The 16714-nt window shown below is 60.6% G+C and overlaps 2 protein-coding genes across 3 annotated transcripts in view; one reads left to right on the forward strand and one right to left on the reverse strand.

The window, feature by feature from the left end:
- NGEF (neuronal guanine nucleotide exchange factor) overlaps window positions 1-2633 on the forward strand; it is a 37745-nt gene extending 35112 nt beyond the window's left edge. Inside the window, exons 13-15 of the mRNA XM_062005698.1 lie at window positions 1038-1117; window positions 1753-1857; window positions 2461-2633. Of these exons, the coding sequence (XP_061861682.1) occupies window positions 1038-1117; window positions 1753-1857; window positions 2461-2633 (358 nt within the window). The remainder of the gene's footprint in view (window positions 1-1037; window positions 1118-1752; window positions 1858-2460) is intronic.
- A 2224-nt stretch (window positions 2634-4857) lies between these two features.
- On the reverse strand, window positions 4858-16672 carry SNORC (secondary ossification center associated regulator of chondrocyte maturation). Of its 2 annotated transcripts, XM_062005710.1 has the most exons (5): window positions 15306-15320; window positions 14935-15191; window positions 14401-14545; window positions 6287-6472; window positions 4858-4996 (listed from the first exon to the last, which is right to left on the reverse strand). In XM_062005710.1, exons 3-5 carry the CDS (start codon window positions 14471-14473, stop codon window positions 4887-4889), a joined length of 369 nt encoding a protein of 122 aa, XP_061861694.1. In that variant the 5' UTR covers window positions 14474-14545; window positions 14935-15191; window positions 15306-15320; the 3' UTR covers window positions 4858-4886. The 2 variants fall into 2 exon arrangements, with proteins under 2 accessions (XP_061861694.1, XP_061861695.1); XM_062005711.1 differs by having other exon boundaries at window positions 6287-6469; window positions 14935-16672.
- Window positions 16673-16714: the final 42 nt, after the last annotated feature.

The following is a 16714-nucleotide window of genomic DNA, read 5'->3' on the forward strand; positions in this document are numbered from 1 at the left end:
CCTCGGGGCCAAGGAGCACAGTGAAGATGAACTGCCCTGTTCCCAGGCAGGGCTGAAGGACACCCCAGGGACCCCTGAGCCTGGGGCTTCTGCAGCAGCCTGTGAAAGCCTCGCCCCCTGCTGCACACCCAGGCCTGGCCTGGCACTGTGCTGGCTCCAGCAGTGGAGCTCCTCCTCACCCTTCATAAGCCACAGCATTAACCTGACACTGAATTCATCTGCTCTGCCCTTTACATGTTCCTGCTCAGCAGCTGCAGGAATAAATCATAGAATCAATCATTTTGGCTGGAAAAGCCCTTGAAGCTGCTGCAGTCCCAGCCCTCTCCTCAGCCTGCCCAGCCCACTACTAACTCAGAATCCCTCCAGGGCTGGGCACTCCCCCAGCTTCCTGGGCAGCCTGGCACAGGGGCTGACACCCCTCTCAGGGAAAAAGCTCTTCCTCAGCTCCAATCTCAACCGCCCCTGGGGCAACTTGAGCCCATTTCCTCTTATCTTGTCATTCATTACTGAAGATACAGACCCCCACCTCACTCCAGCCTCCTGTCAGAGAGTTGCAGAGAGTGCTCCTGTCTCCCCTCAGCCTCCTTTTCTCCAGACTAAATAACTCCAGCTCCCTCAGCCCCTCCTCAGACTTGTGCTTCAGCCCCTTCCCCAGCTTCGTTGCCTGCCTCTGGACACGCTCCAGCAAAAATGAATCCTCTAACTGCTTTTCTCCAGGAACAAAACACTCGTATTGCCCCAGCCTGGCCAGGAGCTGCCTCTGCTGCTAGAGCTGGGGGGTGCCAGGCCCCGCATCCTGCTACCCTGCAGCAAGCCAGGCCAGGGCATCAGGGCCCAGGCCACCATGGCACATGTGACACCCCAACCCGTGCATCCAAGAGTGAGGCTTGGTCTCAGCAGTGAGTCCAGAACCAGGGGGCAGGCGGGAAGGGGCCAAGAGAGGAGGCACTGGGAACCTGGAGTGGCTGAGCAGGAGAGCTGGGACAGTCCCTGGGACTGTCTCATGTTCATGGCCTTGCTGTGTCTCCCCTGTCCAGGAGTGAAATGAAGCGCTGGATGATTTCACTGGCCCCGAACCGGAGAACCAAGTTCGTGTCATTTACATCCAGACTCGTTGGTAAGAGACAGAGCATTGGAGCCAGGAGCTCCTCACTCCCACCCCAGGGCACCTCACCCTGCCCAGAGCAATGGAGCCAGGAGCTCCTCACTCCAACCCCAGGGCACCTCACCCTGCCCAGAGCATTGGAGCCAGGAGCTCCTCACTCCCATCCCAGGGCACCTCACCCTGCCCAGAGCATTGGAGCCAGGAGCTCCTCACTCCAACCCCAGGGCACCTCACCCTGCCCAGAGCATTGGAGCCAGGAGCTCCTCACTCCCACCACAGGGCACCTCACCCTGCCCTGATCTCAGTCCAGCCTCAGGCATGGGGCCTCTGAAGCTGAACCCTCTCCCTTGTCTCCCCTTGTGCTTCCACCATCAACATCCCCATGTCTCCAGGCCTGGCCCTGACCTGGCTCCCCTGGGCCTGGGCTGCACCACCCCCTCCCGCCCAGCCAGGCTGCTCCTGGGGGGCACAGCGGTGTGACACAGGCCTGGGCCCCTTCCCACAGCACCACTGCCCCCACCCCTGTGGCTGGGGCAGCCCCTGGCCCCGGCAGCTCCTGTGCCACGTCAAGAGGCTCTTGGCAGAGCTCGTGGTGCAACACCCACCCGAGCAGTGCTGAGCCCACCCCTCGCCCTGTTCCCTGGCAGACTGCCCACAGATCCAGTGTGTGCACCCCTACGTGGCCCAGCAGCCCGACGAGCTGTCCCTGGAGCTGGCCGATGTACTCAACATCCTGGACAAGACAGATGACGGTAGGGGGGCCAGGCTGGGGGCGGGAGGCCCTGGGCAAGGCGGGGGGGGGGGCTTTGCTCCAGGCAGACAGCTGCCAGATAGACAGGAGGAGCCCTCGGGCAGGGAGAGACCCCGGTGCTGGCATCACAGCCAAGAGAGCTCCCAGCAGCAGGAGGGAATTCCCACCTCCTCCTAAAGCAAACCCAGGCTCCCCTGAGCCATGGCAATGCTGGGGCCAGCGGGGGCCCGTGGCAGGGCTGGCACAGCCCTCCCACCAGCACCTACAGCTGCTCCTACCTTGGTGGTGCGTCACTGGTCCTGGGCTTTGGGGCACATGTGTGGCTGGTGGACTCGGTCACGCTGGGGACCACTCCTGTGGCATCAGGGACAGCAGAGGGCACGCAGTGGCAGCAGAGGGCACGCAGTGGCAGCAGTGCCTGCTGGTGTTCTCAAGCCAGTCCTCCAAAGGCAGCACTGCTCAGGCAAGGGGCGCTTCTCAGCTGAAGTTACCGACTGGGGCTGCCCCAGCAGCCTCCAGGAAGCACTGCCAGCTCCCTGGGCCCTCCCCAGCTCAGGAGCAGGGGCCAGCCCGTCCCCAGCCACGATTCTCTCTCTCTGCTCAGGCTGGATATTTGGGGAGCGTCTTCACGACCAGGAGAGGGGCTGGTTCCCCAGTTCTATGGGGGAGGAGATCCTGAACCCCAAAATCCGAGCCCAGAACTTGAAGGAGTGTTTCCGCGTGCACAAGTCGGACGACAGCCAGCGGAGGAAACTGGGCAGCAGGAACCGCCAATGACCGCTGCCAGCCCCAGCGGCTGGAGCAGCTCTGGGAGAGGGGCAGAGGCAGGGGGCAGGCTGTGGCGCTGTGGGCCGTGGTGCAGGACCCGCTGTCACCCCTGAACACACAGACTGGCATCCAGGACACCGGGCTCCCCGCAGCACCGACCCCTTCGGACTGGCTAAAATACCCCCTTCCCAGGTGTTCTGTAAAGCCCCAAAGAGCATGAGCCCAGCGAACACGGCCTGAAGGCCAGCGGGTGCTGGCCAGCTGACCCTCCTTCCCCTGTGTGTTAGCTGGGGCTGGCTCAGGACAGCTGCCAGACACAGGTGGCCACCAACGAACGTCACACAGTTTGAGCCCTCGCAGCTCAACGCTACCTTTTCAGTTTGGAGCTCTCCTAAAGCAGCATCTGACAGGGAAGAACCGGAGCAGAGGAGCAGCGTCACCACCTCTCACACAGCCCCTTGGCACCAGCACGGGACGAGCCCCAGCAACTCCACCTCCCCAGCCCTGCAGCGAAGCCCCCTTTCCAGGCAGACACGGAGCTGCTCGGCACGCAGCCCGGCCCCGCCAGCCCCAGCCTGCCTGCCCGCTCCTGACCACACTCCCACGTACATACAGGGGAGCCTGGGGCCGCCTGGCACTGTCCTACGTGGAGCTCAGGGCACGGGCTGGGGCCGCTGGGTCACAGCCGCCTCCCTCTCCACAGCCCCGGGCCATGGCCCTCACGGAAAGCGATTCGGTACCTTTGTGTGACGCTGCAGAGGCCGCCAGGCACCGTGGCCTGTGCCGCTGGATGCTCCGGCCCTGCCACAGCTGTGCTCGAAAAGGGGATGGAGGGTGGCTGCTGCCGGGGTGCCCCGCGGCCGTGGTGGCGGGGGCAGGAATGGGGATGGCAACGAGAGGCTGGAGGAGGCTCGGAGCCTGCAGCAGGAGGCTAGTGCTGGGCTTAGGGCTGTCCCTGCTGTCAGCACAGCACGCAGCTGCAGCCTCCAAGACTAAAGGGGTGATGCCAGCCTGGCGCCAGCCTGTCAGCATGGGACAGGAGGCTGCAGGGCTGTGCCTGTCCCAAGCCCTGCTGCCTGCCCTGGGCAGGGCACCGCAGCCAGAGGCTGCCCCTGCCAGCACCCAGCTCAGCGTAGGGGATGGAGGGCAGCGCAGCCTCCACTCCACTGCTTCAAGGAGGCCCCAAGTCAGACTCCCCAGCAGCACCCCAGAGGCAGCTTCAACAAAACCTCCAGCTCAGGAGCTGGCCTGGCAGCAACCAGAAATGTTCAAAAGCAAAACCCAGAAAAGCTCCTGCTCAAGAAAGTCTTTAAAGGTCCCTGAGCACTGGCCCCATGGCTGCTCCCCACGCCCCACAGCCCAGCCCCAGCACCTTCCTGCTGGCACAGCAACCATAGAAGCCTTTGGGTTGGAAAGGCCTTGAAGATGTTTGGCTAGCAGAGGGGTGGCCACAGGCTCCCTAGTGCCAGGATGACGGTTCCTCATCACGCTTTGGAGCAGGGGGAGAGGGGCCCAGGGCTGCCATCACTGCTCCAGCACCCACCACCCTGCCCTGGGACTCACCCCAGCCCCTCGTGCTCTGTTGTGACTCTTTAGGACTCCAAACCCTGGGCACATCTCTGCCCTGTTCAGGCACCAAGTGGCATCCCGTGTTATTTCTCAGCCCCAGCCCTGCACGCCTCGTTGTCAGTGATCTCCAGTGTTGTACAGGGCCAGGCCTGGGGCCCTCAGGCTGCAGCCCCCGGCTGCCTCAGCGACCTGCGGGGAACTTCTCGTCGTGTCGTTTTTCCGTGTGATGAAATACAGCTGAGTGAGCAGCACCGCAGCAACACGTGTGCATCTCCTTCCTCCCCCCACGCCCCCTCCCCAGTCCCCTCCAGTGTGGCTCGTGGGGGACGAGGGGCCAAAAGGCGGCGGGTGGAAACGGGGCTGAACATGAACGTGGGGGGTGAAACTAGGCAAGCAGCGGGGTGGTTTGCAGCAGTGCCACCCTTCCCAAGGAAAGCTGTGCAAGGTGGAACCCAACACCGGTACCAGCACTTGGGACAGAGCAAGGGAGCTGTGGGCAGCTCCAGGCCACCCCGCCGCGGGTCCCTCCTGGCCACAGCTGCCGGCGGCTGCTGGAGTTGAGCAGAGCTGTGGGTGCAGCGTTGCTGCCCGGCGCAGAGGCTGAGGGGCCCTTTGCATCACCACCCCCGGCACAGGCAGCAGCTGAGGGCAGGAGTCGGGCTGGTTGTGGTACAGAAAAATCCTTTATTGAGTTCAGGAGACCGAGAACTTCCTCAGCGTGATGACGACCAAGGCCACAAGCACAGACGTACCCAGCAGGGAGGCGATGACGATGGCACCGATAGCTCCGGGCCCCAGCGAGCCTGCGGAGTCAAGAGAGCCAGTGGGAGCTGGGTCAGCACAGCCCCAGATGGGAAAGGCCCCGGGGATCACCCCACAGCCACGTCCCCACAGCCCTCAGCCCACACTCGTGCCTCAGAGCTCCCCTCAGAGCTGCTCACAGGCACACCAGGAGCACACCCTGGGAGCTCACGGGCACACCAGGAGCACACCCTGGGAGTTCACGGGCACACCAGGAGCACACCCTGGGAGCTCACGGGCACACCAGGAGCACACCCTGGGAGCTCACGGACACACCAGGAGCACACCCTGGGAGCTGACAGGCGCACCAGGAGCAGCCCCTGGGAGCTCACGGGCACACCAGGAGCAGCCCCCGGGAGCTCACAGGCGCACCAGGAGCAGCCCCTGGGAGCTCACGGGCACACCAGGAGCAGCCCCTGGGAGCTCACAGGCGCACCAGGAGCACACCCTGGGAGCTCACAGGCGCACCAGGAGCACACCCTGGGAGCTCACAGGCGCACCAGGAGCACACCCTGGGAGCTCACGGGCACACCAGGAGCAGCCCCTGGGAGCTGACAGGCGCACCAGGAGCAGCCCCCGGGAGCTCACAGGCGCACCAGGAGCAGCCCCTGGGAGCTCACGGGCACACCAGGAGCACACCCTGGGAGCTCACGGGCACACCAGGAGCACACCCTGGGAGCTCACGGGCACACCAGGAGCACACCCTGGGAGCTCACGGACACACCAGGAGCAGCCCCTGGGAGCTGACAGGCACACCAGGAGCACACCCTGGGAGCTGACAGGCGCACCAGGAGCAGCCCCTGGGAGCTCACGGACACACCAGGAGCAGCCCCCGGGAGCTCACGGGCGCACCAGGAGCAGCCCCCGGGAGCTCACGGGCACACCAGGAGCAGCCCCTGGGAGTTCACAGGCACACCAGGAGCAGCCCCTGGGAGTTCACAGGCGCACCAGGAGCACACCCTGGGAGCTCACAGGCGCACCAGGAGCAGCCCCCGGGAGCTCACGGGCGCACCAGGAGCAGCCCCCGGGAGCTCACAGGCGCACCAGGAGCACACCCTGGGAGCTCACAGGCGCACCAGGAGCAGCCCCCGGGAGCTCACGGGCGCACCAGGAGCAGCCCCTGGGAGCTCACGGGCACACCAGGAGCAGCCCCTGGGAGCTCACAGGCGCACCAGGAGCAGCCCCCGGGAGCTCACAGGCGCACCAGGAGCACACCCTGGGAGCTCACAGGCGCACCAGGAGCAGCCCCCCAGCACGCAGCGCCCGCGGGCAGCCCCGGCGCAGCCACGTACCGGCGCTGGCGTCCAGGCGGTGCGGGCGGGTGGTGTCCTCGGGCTCCAGCTCGGCCGTGTACGGGGCGAAGGCCGTGCCGGCCGGCAGCCGGGCCGTGGCGGTGGCCGCGTCCAAGGGCCCGGCTCCGGAGGGCAGCTCGGGTGGCTCGTTCCAGAGGGTGGGCACGGGCCCCTGCGGGTACTCTGCTGAGAGACAAGGCAGCCACAGTCACCCAGGGGCAGATGGAGCCGCTGACAGCCGCCACGCTGCGGGGCCCGGGCTGAGTGCCCTGGGGCAGAGGGAGGGGGGCTGGGGCCTGACCAGCCCCGTGGGGCAGAGCCCTCTCCGGGAGGGAGCACGGCTGCAGACCTCCAGCGTGCAGGGCAGTGCCCTGGATGTGACCCTGGGTTGAAGCCACACTGCCACCGGCTTCTGTGGCGACCTGAGTTAGGCACAGGGGACAGAGGAGCTGCTCCTGTCAGTGGATGCCCACAGGCCGGCGCTGGGAGGGGCCGTCACATCCCCACAGCTCACTGGCCACATCCACGGCACCCTTGGGCTCTGCTCCGCGGTGGGACTCTGCACCCCCGGACAGCAGCCCCAGCTCCCCGGCTCCTCCCGGCGCACCGTGCGCACTACCCCAGGCTGGGCCCTGTCTGATGTTGCCATTCACCACCGTGCTTCCTGCAGCGGGGTCAGGGACTGAGCCAGAGCCCTCCCTGTCTGCACGGGGCTGAGCCCAGCGCTGCCGCTCAATGCCCAGCTTGTCTGGGTGGGCTGTGGCAGGAGCAGGAGACATTCCACAGCTCCCTGCAGAAACCGCTGGGAATGTTGCACCGGGATGGGGAAAAAAAGCAGAGGAAAACCAACAGCATGCAGTGCCAGGGCACAACCTGAACCCACACCGTGGGCTGGGGGAGCTGGAGTGAGCAGCCTGGGCTCCCTGGGGCAAGGGACAGAGCACCCCCACAACTTCTCCTTGGCCCAGCAGGAGAAGCAGCAGGAGCACACCTTGGCAGGGCCATCCCTGGCTTCAAGCACCTAGAGCCCCCTCTGCCTGCACAGGCAGTTTGCAAGTTGTAGGAGGAAATGAGGAGCCTCCACTGTGCCGTGTTCTCCCATGAGAGCCCAGCACCCGAAGGAACAGGGCACCAACACCAAACCACTCACCTCTGCTGCCTGCACAACCCCTGGCAGGACTTACTGCGGGGCTTACGCCAAGGAGTAGCTCCCACCATCTCCAGCGCTCTCAGAGGCTGCTGCAGACCCAGGAATACAACAGGGTTCCAGCCTAGTTATGGCAAGTCCTTCCCACAGCTGCAGGGTTTGCAGCCCATCAGCTGCCAGGATGAAATCTGGCCCCATGAAGTGATACAGTCAGGCCACAGCTCCAGGGCCAGTGACCCCAGCACAGCCTGGCTGCTGGAGCCACCCTGGCCCCAGCACACAGGAGGTTTGTGCCAGCACCAGTCCTTTGCTGGGCCCTTCCCACCCCATGCTGCAAAACAACCAGGAGAGCTGAGACTCACATCCCACCCAGGAGCCCCTCCATAAAGTGCCATTTCCAGCAGATCTCTCTTGCATAAACCCTGGGCTTCAACTACCAGAGGTTCAACTACCAGATCAGGAGGAAAGAATGTAGTGGGTAAAGAGTTAAAACAAGAAGGAACCCAGCAGAGCTGGGGCTGTGGCAACCATGGCCCTGGGAAGCTGCTGGTTTGGGCCAGACCACGGGCACACAGTGCTGTTGGTGCCGTGGCTCTGGGCTGCTTTCACAGGGGGGCAAACTCCACACAGAAGAGCTACAGCTACAGGCAGGACTGTCCTGACTTGCTCAGCACCATGGGGCAGGTGTTACTGCTGCCCTTCCCCAGAGCCTCTCTCCTGAGCCAGAAGAGACTCACAGAATCATGATGGTTGGAAAAGCCCTTGGAGCTGCTGCAGTCCCAGCCCTCCCCTCACCCTGCCCAGCCCAGCACTGACCCACGGCCTCAGCACCTCACCCCACGGCTTTGGGATCCCTCCAGGGCTGGGCACTGCCCCAGCTCCCTGGGCAGCCTGGCACAGGGGCTGACACCCCTCTCAGGGAAACAGTTCTGCCTCAGCTCCAACCTCAACCTCCCCTGGGGCAACCTGAGGCCATTTCCTCATGTCCTGTTGTTCATTACTGGGGAGCAGAGACTGACCCCCACCCCTCTGCAGCTGACAGGGAGTGTCAGAGAGGGCTGCTGTCTGCCCTCAGCCTCCTCTTCTCCAGGCTGAGCACCCCCATTCCCTCAGCCCCTCCCAACACTGTGCAAAGGCCGTTTTTCTAAGCAGAGCCACGGGCCTGGGGAGTCTCTCCTGCCCCCAGTGCATGACTGCTGTAGAACTTCTGCAGCTGTGTGGAAGCAGAGCACAGAGCTTATTCCTGACAGCCATGTAAAGGGGCAGCTGGCTGATTTGTTTATGATCTCTGACATTTTTAAGACCTGGATGGAGTCCTGGGTTTGTATTTGGTTAATCCCTCTCATGTGATTAAAGCATCCTTTCAGTTCTCCCTCACAGCAGGGGCAGAGTGAGCTCACCAGGAGTTCTCTGTCCGGTTTTACGGTAACAGCTCTGATGGTGGAAACACAACCCCTTTGAGCCAGGCCCAAGCTGCAGCCACCAGCTCTGAGCTATAGCTCAGCCCTGCCCAGGCAGAAGGTGCAATACCCACACCTGAACTTTGCCCAGAGCCTGGGCTGACTGTGGGGCCTCCCCTTCAGATGCTGCGGTCTCAGCCGGCAGCAGGCACGGGGGGGCAGGAATGCAAAGCCCAATGCAGTGCCGTGCCCAGAGTGAGCTGCCCACACCATTCTCCACCATGGGCTCTGTCCATGCCAAGGCTCACCTTTGATCTTCTCTCCTGAAGTAACAGCTCACATCCTCACACACCTCCATTCCTGCCTGTCTGAGCAGCCCAACCACCCACCCCACTGCCCCCATCCGCCAGGTTCCATTCCCCACTGAAGCCCAGCACGCTCCCCTCTGCAGGCCCTGAACAGCCTTACAATCACACAATCATGATGGTTGGAAAAGCCCTGTAAGCTGCTGCAGTCCCAGCCCTCCCCTCACCCTGCCCAGCCCAGCACTGACCCACAGCCTCAGCACCTCACCCCACGGCTTTGGGATCCCTCCAGGGCTGGGCACTGCCCCAGCTCCCTGGGCAGCCTGGCACAGGGGCTGACACCTCTCTCAGGGAAACAGTTCTGCCTCAGCTCCAACCTCAACCTGCCCTGGGGCAACTTGAGCCCATTTCCTAATCTTTCAAGGTCCCTTCTAACCCTTCAGATTCTGTGTGAGATGAGACTGACCCAAACCTCACTACAGCCTCCTGTCAGGTAGCTGTAGAGTGTAGGGTCTCCTTCTCAGCCTCCTCTTCTCCAGGCTGAGCACCCCCATTCCCTCAGCCCCTCCCCAGCCCCTTGTGCTCCAGCCCCTTCCCCAGCTCAGTGCCCGGCTCTGGTCACGCTGCAGCCCCTCGGTGTCCCTGTGGCAGTGAGTGAGGGGCCCAGCACTGACACAGCCCTGGAGCTGCAGCCCCTCAGTGTCCCTGTGGCAGTGAGTGAGGGGCCCAGCACTGAGCACAGCCCTGGAGCTGCAGCCCCTCAGTGTCCCTGTGGCAGTGAGTGAGGGGCCCAGCACTGACACAGCCCTGGAGCTGCAGCCCCTCAGTGTCCCTGTGGCAGTGAGTGAGGGGCCCAGCACTGACACAGCCCTGGAGCTGCAGCCTCCCCAGGGCCCAGCACAGGGGACAGTCACTGCCCTGGGCCTGCTGGTCACACCAGTGCTGATACAGGCCAGGATGCCCAGGTCCTTTCCCTCCAGCAGCTTTCCAGCCCCTCTGCCCCAGCCTGGAGCGCTGCCTGGGGCTGGTGAGGACCAAGGGCAGGGCTCAGTCCTCAGCCTTGCTGAACCTCATCCCACTGCCCATTGCTCCAGCCTGGCCAGGGCCTTCACGGTAACTGACACACTCCCAATTACAGAGCTTGTGTTGGATGCCAACACTCAGCACACACACACACACACACACACACACAAGGTCTCATATCTTCAAGAGAGGCACAAGGACCTTCTCCAGTCGCCTGCTGGGCTTGCTCCGACTGCCCAGGCTCAGGAGCGAGTTCAGGAGGTTCTGTTCTTCACTGCCAACGTTGGTATGACCACTGCAAGTCCTTCTCTCTCCTGTGCTCAGTCCCTGTGCATGAGCAGGAGACCAGGACTCCAAATACCATCTGCAAGAGAAGCAGCACTAGAGCACTGGGCCTGCCCACCTGCATGGCTGCTGTCGCCCTTACCACAGGGAGGCAGCCGTGTCTGTGTGCCCAAGCAAAGGCCTCTGAGCCACAGCTCCAGACCCAGCAGCAGCCTTCCACGGGGACAGGACAAGTTACAGCGGCCTCTGTGGCCGTGGGGTAGGGCACAGCCTTCTGTGCTCCTGCCAAGCACCCAAATGTGGTGCCATCTCAAGCGAGGGGGCAACCAAGGGTGGGAAACCAAGTGTCCAAGGCTGGTCACACAGAGCTCTCCTGTTCACCCAGCAACTTTGTAGAAATCAAGAACTACCAAGAAACATGCTCAAAACAAACCATCTACCATGACAGCAGACTGGGAGCCACATGTCAGCTGTGCTGGCACAGCCTTGGGACTAGGGCTGTCTGCAGGAACATCTGCCTGGCACAGCCACGGGCTGCTCACCCCGGAGAGCCCTCCTGGCTGCTGCCACACAGCCACCCCAGCATGCCCAGCCCTCCTGCCTCCTGCTCTGAGGCAGAGCAGCCTTCACCCCCCAGCACCAACCAGCACACGGGCTTTTACTGGGCAGAGATGGAATCTGATGAGAATGGACTGCAGGTACTGCAACAAGCCTGGCAGGCCCTCCTCCTTCCCCTGCACCCACACAGCAAACCACCTGGACTTAGGGAAAGCTCTACATGGCCCTGTGCTCTTCCTCCTTCTCTCCAGCACATATTGGTTCCACCTGAGGCAAAGGAAAGGGAAGGAGAGCTATTACACTGTAAAGGAATGCACAGTGAGTTTTCTGAGTGCTGTGGCACTGCAGCTCCACGGGCTGCAGGGAGATGCAGAAGGGCTGAAGTCAAAGGCAATGTGACAGAACCACCATTTCCATGCTGGGTGAGCTGCCAGCACAGGGACAGGGCAGCCAGGGCCACAGATGCTCGGCAGCTGAAAGAGCACTCTCCAGAAGCAATAGCTCTTGAGGAAGCTCATCAAGTCTGAAGGACCCTTCAGGATACTCCCAACCAACCAGAACCCCCCCAGGCACAGGCTGCAGGACCTCAAGGCTGGTAGATGTGGGCACCTGAGGCCTTCATCCATGGGGATGACTCACCAATGATGCTGGTCTTTGCTCTATGTGCACTGTGATGTGCCACCACGGTGTGATGTGCTTCCAGATTTGTGAGCCCACAGTTCAGGTAGCAAATAAAGATCTGACTCGGAAGCCAAGGCCTTGTAAAAGCTTTTTACTACCTTCCATGTCACTTGGAGCTCTGAATCCATGATGAAACTGGTTTTTCCAACAGGGAAAAACAAACCCCAACTCTTGGCAAGCCTCCCGTGCTCTACATCTACAGGAACAAGGGTCTGGAGAAGGTGGAGGCAGGGACTTGGGTGTGCAGAGAGTCCTTGAACTGTTTTGTCTCCTGCTGCACAGATTTGGTCAGTTGTGTCCCCACCTAACAAAAGGGATTTGGGAAGAGCTCAGTAACTTGGAGAAGAAAGTCAGGCTCTGTCCAGTTGCAGAGCCCTGGCCAGGGAAGCAGCCTGGCAGGATGAGATGCCAGCTCAAAGCCAGATCAGTGCCCTGGCTGCTACACCTAGATTGCAACCTCAGCTCCCAGCGAGGTCCTTCCCTGGGTCTCACTTACCTGAGGCTTTTGGTGCCACGTACCTCTGGGGCCACACTGCAGTAACACAAAATCCAAGGAGGAAGGGAGGGCTCCCTGTGCACCTGGGGTGTGCACGGACAGCATTCCTTCTGGGCAGAATCAGCTCCTGCCCACCCTGGAGGGCTCTGCCACAGACAGCACGAGGTGCTCAGAGGAGCTGGGTGAACCCTCAGGCCAGCAATGGGCTGTCCAGCCCCAGGTAGGCCCAGCGGGCCCAGGGCCAGGGCAGGGATGAAAAGGGGCCTTCAGAGGGAGCACAAAGGGCAGCCTGTGATGTGCGAGCGCCCGCAGCTGGAGCGTGGAGCAGCTCAGGGCACCGCGGTCCCCACGAGCCTTAAACAAACTTGTTTAAGCACAGGCAGGGCTGCGTGTGCACGGGCAGAGAGCGCAGCACTGCCCCTGTGCCCTTCCCTTCTCTGTCTGCACAAGGCAGGAGACTTCTAACGGAGGGAAAAGCAGCAAAAACTCCCCTGTGCTCCCAAAGCCAGGGCAGGTCACTGGCAGCTCGGAGCACAGCGGGACGTCCCCCTGCTCCTGCGGCGCGTTACGGACGCGCTGCTTCCCTCAGAGCCTGCCGTGAGGCAGCAGAGAAAAACTGACTTCTGAGGGGTCTCTGGAGTGTCCCAGAGGAAGCACAGTGTCCCTCCTGCACCCCAGGATCCCAGTACAGACCTCTCCAGAAGCTGCTGAGCCCAGGACACACCTGGGTAAGGAACTGAGGAGTGGGGAGTGTTTCAGAGGAGCAAAGGGACGCGGGACGGGGACAAACCCCAGCTGAGCCCAGAGGTGGTGAGGTTGGCAAGGCAGGGGCAAACTGACACAGCAAACACTGGAATCTTCAAACAGTGTAGGAGAAAGCCCAGCTCAGAGAGGAAGCAGATGAAGTCTTGACTGGAAATGAACCACTTTCTGCAGAGTTAAATACTTAACAGTGAAGAAAAGACCTTACCTGGCTTGAGGGAAGAGCGCTGTCACTCTTCTGGGAGCACGAGCAAGCTACAAACTGAAACTGTGCTTAGGCAATTCATGTTCCATTGCACAAAAGCTCAGGGTTTGAGATGGAAAACATCCCATTTTAGTGCTCATTTCTTAGTTAAAGGTTTCCCAGCAGGAAGGTGTCCTACTAGAGGAGGAAACAGCAGGTACAGTAACTGTGCCCTTGCATCTACAGACGTTGCAGCTAAGAGCAGTGACAGACTCCCCTAGCAGCACGAACACTCCTTTCAGCAGACAGCTGGCCAGGACATCCCAGCTGGGAAGGTGCTCAGAACCAACCAGGCCCAGGCTTGCTCCAGGACAAGGACATGGGAGCACAAGTGCTGCTCCCTCGGCCTGAGCCAGCCCTTGAGCAGTGCCTGCACGCGAGGAGCGCGGTGCCGAGGGCCGTGGCTCCCCGGAGGGGTTTACACCAGGCTGCTCAGCGTTGCTTTGAAGCCACTTTCCCTCCCTTGTAGGGCCCATCACAGACCTGCCAGTGCTCGGCACTGGCTGTGCCCTCAGCTCCCCTCAGCCAGCACAGCGCTGTGGAAGGCAGATCTGGCTCCTCAAAATCCATCCCCTCACCTGTTCCCATCCCCATCCCCCCACTGAGCCTCAGGCCGTGTCCCTTCTCAGCCCGACCATCCACCTCTGTGGCCCATCTCAAGAGCCCCTCAGCTCACATGTCACCTCAGCTTCCCACACAGCTACACCTATTTCCACCTCCAGCAGCCATTCTGCTCTGCTGTAGCAGAGAGCACAGGAACCAGAAACTCACACAAGAAGTGTTCCTTGCCATGACTTTAACCTCTTCCTGCCAGTGCAAGCTGACCAGCTGGCCTGTCCCCCCAGTGCTGAGAGCACCCATCTACTGCCGACCCCCTCCAACACTCACGCTGCTGTTCAGAGCCACAGAATGGTAGGGGCTGCAAGGGACCTCTAGAGATTATCTAGTGCAATCCCCCTGCTCAAGCAGGTCCACCCAGTTACTGTTGCTCTGCTTTGGAAAAATGACACAGGATTTGTCTCCATTTTCCCCAACAGACATCTGGTCTCTGGCTGGAGAACACACTCTTAGTCACCACCAGCCTGCCACTTCCAAGCTACCTTCCCTCAATTGTAATTCCATAAATACTACTGGATGCTGAAGCAGAGGTACACAAGGAGAGGAGCAGGTTAGTGAGAGATGTTTTGGGCTCTAAATGCAAACAGCTCCTTACCTGCCAGCACCGTGGGGACCAGGGTGCCGCAGAGCGTCAGCAGGAGCAGGCGAAGGGCTCTGTGGTAGGACATGGCTCCCCTCAGCAAAAGCAGCAGCAGCGATTCCTAACACTCTTCCAAGAAGGAAACAGCTTGGGAATTTCACTGGTGTAATAAAAATTGTGTCCAGGCAGGTTAAAAAAAAAAGAAGAAAACTTTTCCTTCTGAACAGCAAGTGGCAGAGAGCAGAGCCCAGCAGCCTCCCTCTGCCTGGCTCCAGCACCAGCACACCTCCTCCCAGCAGCTCCACCCTCCCCTGCTCCTGCCCAAAGCCCCACAGGCAGCAGCAGGAGGCGTCCCTTGCTGGTCCAGCACCGCCTGCCCTCCCTCCCTCCCTCCCTCTGGGCAGCAACCCCAAACAGCCCCTCCAGGGCTTGGCTCTTCCCAGGTGGGCACAGCAAAGAACAGGGGCCTGGATCTTTTGAGGCTCCAGTGCTCAGAGGCAGAGCTGGAGGGGCTCCCTGGCAGCCTCCTTCTCCAAACGCAGTACTTACCGAGGTGGGCTGGAGCCATGGGGGGCTCTGGGCTGGCAGAACAGCCTGTGGCAGCCTGGCCAGCAGCCTCCTCCGAGCCAACTGCACAGACACCACTTCACCCCTGACACCCTGCTCTGTCCCTCCCCTCCCCAGCAGCTCCTGAACAGGCAGAGAAAGCTGAGGTTTGTGTCCAATCACATTTGCAGCAGCAGAGACCCCCGTGAAAAGGAGAACGCTCCAGCTTACAGGCACAGGAAATCCATCAGGGGTTTGAGCTGATACAAGGATGAAATAGTTCACAGTTCAGAACAAGATGCAATAAAGCACATCAGAACCCCAGTGTCAGCTCTTCACGCTCTGAGAATATGACACGAGTACTTTTGTCTTACATTCCAGATTCAGATTCTTCTGCTCAGAGCTGCCTGTGCCTTTTGGCTTCCTGGGGCAGGCAGCCTGACAGTTTGGATGTGCTTTCCAACCCTCCTGCCTGCTGCAGTGCTTTGCAAGTGCCTGGCTGCGAGGGGAGGCCGGGAAACGAAGAGGAGCGAGCGCTGTCTCTGCAGCAAAACGAGAGGGCAGGAAGCAGCCTGGTGAAACGTGCTCTAAAGAAACCTCAGACACCTCTAGCAGCGAATTCAACATCATCTGTCAAACCTGGATCAAAGCCCCACCTCCAGGATCACGCTCTGCCTGAAAAGGAGCTGCAAGAGCACAAACACACAGCAGCGCACACAAATCTGCAGCTCCCGTTCTTTCCCATCCCTACTGATCCAAACAGCCTCTATGAGAGAAGCAGATGATGGGGAGAAGCCACAGAAGGTGACAGGGCCCTCGCCCGAGCACACAGCCTGAACACAACAGCATCTTCCCTTTAGTGCTAAAATACAGAGCCCAGAGTATTAAAATGTGAAGAACAAGACTGTTCCCGCCGGTCCATTATCTACAAAGTCTCGGAAGCCAGGGAAGGTCGTCAGGGTTTGACAAATTGCTGCACATTTTCCCTGCTGGCATTCCTGCCTTTTCATTTAGCAACCGACAAATTGTTCCTTTCCTGCATCCCAGCTGAGCTGGAAATTAACAGGCTTCTGCTTGTTTGTTACACAGTACGGAGCAGTCCCAAATTAGCTTGCAGGAATTAGATCATGCCATTAAAAACCAGAGAGTGCTTATGAATCACACACCTTATACACCACAAAAAAAAGAAGAGAAGGGATTAAAACGAAGTCAAATGACCAGCCCAAACATCTTCTGTGCTCTCCGAGACGTGAGCTAAACACAACACAGAGCTGCTGTGGATGTCTGGCCACAGCACATGGACTGTGTATTCCTCGTGGTCAGGCAAATGGCACAGGGACACTGATCTCACACCTCTGGTGGGATCTTCCACGTACAACTGGGTAGAAATAAAAGAAAGTGAGATTTTTGTGTCAGGAGGAGAACCCACAGGGGGTGTGTGTGAGCTCCACGCTGTGAGGAGAACTGAACCCCTTCACTCTGGGAGGGAATCAGAGCGGTGGGGCAGTGGCTGGGGGGTGAGGAACAGCCCAGTGGCCAAGGGGCTGCACAGCTCTGCACAGAGCAGGGATTAAAGCTTCCTTGTCAGAACCTTCCCACCTCAACTTACGGGTATTCACTGGAACTCTAAAGTCATCAAGTAGGAAAAACCCACCGGTATTCCTCACCAGGGAAGAAACAAAGCAGCAGTTGTTGCTCCACATCCCGTGTGTCTGCTTGTCATTTCTGGATGAGAACTGATGCCAGTCGAGCTTTGGGTCAGTTTTAGCACCAGGAATTATCT

Source organism: Colius striatus, chromosome 12 (genome assembly GCF_028858725.1).
Source record: "Colius striatus isolate bColStr4 chromosome 12, bColStr4.1.hap1, whole genome shotgun sequence".
Lineage (NCBI taxonomy): Eukaryota > Metazoa > Chordata > Aves > Coliiformes > Coliidae > Colius > Colius striatus.

Coding starts and splice junctions, on each gene's coding strand:
- SNORC (XM_062005710.1), bottom strand. CDS start 14,473: ATGTCCTACCACAGAGCCCTTCGCCTGCTCCTGCTGACGCTCTGCGGC. Junction 6,473..14,400: donor GGTCCCCACGGTGCTGGCAG/GTAAGGAGCTGT, acceptor CTTGTCTCTCAG/CAGAGTACCCGCAGGGGCCC. Junction 4,997..6,286: donor CCGCCTGGACGCCAGCGCCG/GTACGTGGCTGC, acceptor TTGACTCCGCAG/GCTCGCTGGGGCCCGGAGCT.